This window comes from Seriola lalandi, unplaced genomic scaffold, assembly GCF_002814215.2.
Source record: "Seriola lalandi dorsalis isolate HSWRI2012SDOR001 ecotype SW California unplaced genomic scaffold, Sedor1 jcf7180002002946, whole genome shotgun sequence".
In the NCBI taxonomy this organism is placed as follows: domain Eukaryota; kingdom Metazoa; phylum Chordata; class Actinopteri; order Carangiformes; family Carangidae; genus Seriola; species Seriola lalandi.
In genome coordinates, this window is record NW_019473602.1 from 241 (window position 1) to 3,183 (window position 2,943).

General features: G+C 42.2%; 1 protein-coding gene across 1 annotated transcript; it reads left to right on the top strand.

The window, feature by feature from the left end:
* Window positions 1-510: 510 nt before the first annotated feature.
* Window positions 511-2,617, top strand: LOC111666492 (protein NDRG1-like). Its single transcript, XM_023421826.2, has 5 exons — window positions 511-982; window positions 1,422-1,527; window positions 1,850-1,970; window positions 2,292-2,354; window positions 2,460-2,617. The coding sequence occupies exons 1-5, from the start codon at window positions 929-931 to the stop codon at window positions 2,536-2,538; spliced, it is 423 nt and encodes a 140-aa protein (XP_023277594.1). The 5' UTR covers window positions 511-928; the 3' UTR covers window positions 2,539-2,617.
* Window positions 2,618-2,943: the final 326 nt, after the last annotated feature.

Here is a 2,943-nt window from a genome sequence, read left to right on the forward strand (position 1 = left end):
TCATAATGAGTTTCAGTTGTGGTACATATGCATGCACGCACAAACACACACACACATACGTATTGCCTTGCAGGATTATCTCGTCAGTGTAGCCTACGTGCTTGAGTGTGTTGAGTGGGCGGAGCGCGGTGTGGCGAATCCTTTGATGTTTACATGTACGTTACGTCCAGTAAATAGGTTATTACGCCTCCTTGGATGTTCCTCTAGAGCAGATCCTATGCAGCCTAAACTGGTTTTCAAACCACCCACCAGGTCATCTTGTACAGTCTCCTACATCTACAGTACAGGTCAGGTCACCACTGGAAACTGCAGCTTAAGCTTTTATACTGAAACACATTTTATTCTATTTATTGCTTCAGGTTATATAGGCCTATTAGGTCATACTGGATATTCAGTCAGTCATTTACTGTTTATGGAGTGTTTGTATGAAATGTTTAAGACTGTCATCTCAAGTCTTTGTTTAACGCGCTCTAGCGTTGAGAGACAGTTCACCCTCATGTTCAGTGCTGTTAAAATGTGTATTATTTAAGTTGCATGTTACTCAGCTCAGCCATTATTTTGAAAGTGCTTGCCCTAAATATTGCTGAATAATGGTTGCCAACTTCCCCGCGCTCATTCATTCACCATATTCTCCCACTGGTCACACCCTGACTTACTCATCATGCCAACGCAGTAGCTGATGGCCCTCTGTCTGACATTGGCTGATCCAATTTAGGGATAGAATTAGCTTGTTTTGACCAGCCTGCAAGGCACCATGGGAGGCCAGGAGCTTAGGCCAACTGGTAAGCAGCGGGGGTATAAAACACAGCTCTCAGTGCAGGGCTAAACAACTTCAGAGCTCACCAACTGTTGGATCTATAGCTCAGAGAGCCACTGCGACTGCACTTTTTTCCAGTAGTGAGCCGTGTTGGACTCCTCTACTGCAAACATGGTTCTGGAGGATTCTGATGTGGAAATGATTGTCGCTGAGATTGAAGTCAGCGTGAGTACACTGAAGGCTGCACTCGAATGTTTGCACTGAGTAGTTTCCAGTGGATTTGTTGGATTGTGCTGCCTGCTGGACAGCAGCTTCTGCAGTTGGAGTTGTTGCATCGGTGTCAGTGCTGGATAGACAATAGTTTTAGATTTTGTATGAAGCAACTTTTGTGGCTCATTAGAAAGATTGGATCAGAGATTCATCAGTGGTTTGTTAGTTTTCTAGCTTGGCATGGAAAAAAAACATAATTAGATGAGGCAATAATGAGGGTTTCTTGACATGAATTATTGCAAAATGCATGAATGAAGGTCATGCAATTTGCTCATTTTATGCAATTTATTTTTAACAGGTGCTTTTTAATTGAGATGAAAGTGTTGGTAAATTTATTCAGATGTAACATAGTACCTTTTATGCAAAGCTTGGTTATTGTTTTTTGCATCTATAGGAGCACGATGTGGAGACTCCTCATGGAAGAATCCACTGTACAATGAAGGGGGTTCCCAAGGGAGACAGACCTGTCATCCTCACCTTCCATGACATCGGACTGAACCGTAAGCTTGGCTCTTGATTCAGCTCTATCTAGGTGAAACATCTGTTGTTGTGCCTAAAGCCTGGGGTGTTTTGAATTACTGCACCACATGGGATCAGATTAGGTCCACTGAGTTAACTTTATATTATTAAGTCCACTTGATTACATTATCTAAACTGCTCCAAGATTATTGACGGATTTTTTTGACGGTGTCAAATTTTGCAAGATGATGAAAAACAACACCTGCATGTTATACAAAAACAAACTCTGCAAGTCTTACATTCACTCTCAGGTTACTTTGGGTCGTTTCAACTTCTCAGCCAAGTATCACTTTTTCTTTCCAGACAAAACCTGCTGGAACACGCTCTTCAACCATGAGGACATGTCGGAGATCATGCAGCACTTTTCTGTGTGTCACGTTGATGCCCCCGGACAGCACGAGGGAGCTAACACCTTTTCCACTGGGTGAGCCAGACACACAAACGCACTCATGTATGTCAAGCAGTCTGTGACCTTTGACTCGACAGGTAGATCAATGTGGATGTAGCTGAGACGACCTAATTTGAAAAGTGTGTTGTAGGGACAGGTGTTTATCTGGTTCAGCCTAATCTCAGCTTTGATGGTGGGACTTTGCCTCACGTTAACGCTACCTGAACATGATCTGAAAACAGATAGTGAAACACAGACGGCTGTTATGGGCTGATATCAAGAATAAGGAGCAATATAGTGCAGTGATTAGATAGTTTTTATTATTCAGTTGTTAACTAAAGGTTTTTGTTTTTCCAGATATGAGTATCCCTCTATGGACCAACTCTCTGAGACACTCCCACTGGTGCTGAAGCACTTTGGGTAACTTGAGCTGCGGTTTTCACACTGACCGCTCACACTCATATTTGAGATGTTTTCTAACCTGTTGTTCTAACAGTATCCATGTATCTTTGTGTACACACACAGGCTGAAGAGTGTTATTGGAATGGGCATTGGAGCCGGGGCTTACATTCTGACCAGATTCGCTGTAAGTCTCCCCCCGTGAACATCTCAGTCAGGCTTAATAATTATGAGTTTTAATCAATCTGGGATTAGCAGAGCCAGCTAATGTGTTTCTCCTTTTTGCTGATTTTGGCAATATAACACAGCTTATTGCTTGAGCCTGCTGAGCCTTAAAAGCCTCAGGAATGTTCCAGATCAGCTCAACACTAACACTGTGCACAGTAGGAAGTCTCACCCTGTTGACACAAGGCTGACAGAGATACAACGTAAAACTCCCTGCTGCAGCCTTCTCTTTTACTAAAATAAGTGTGAATTATTGCAGTATATATATTTTTTATGTAACATTTATTCAACCAGGGGAAGCATCTTTGAGATAAAGACGCATCCTGGCAAAGAAAGGCAGCAATAATATTGAGTTACAAACAAAATAAGCCACAAAATCAGTATT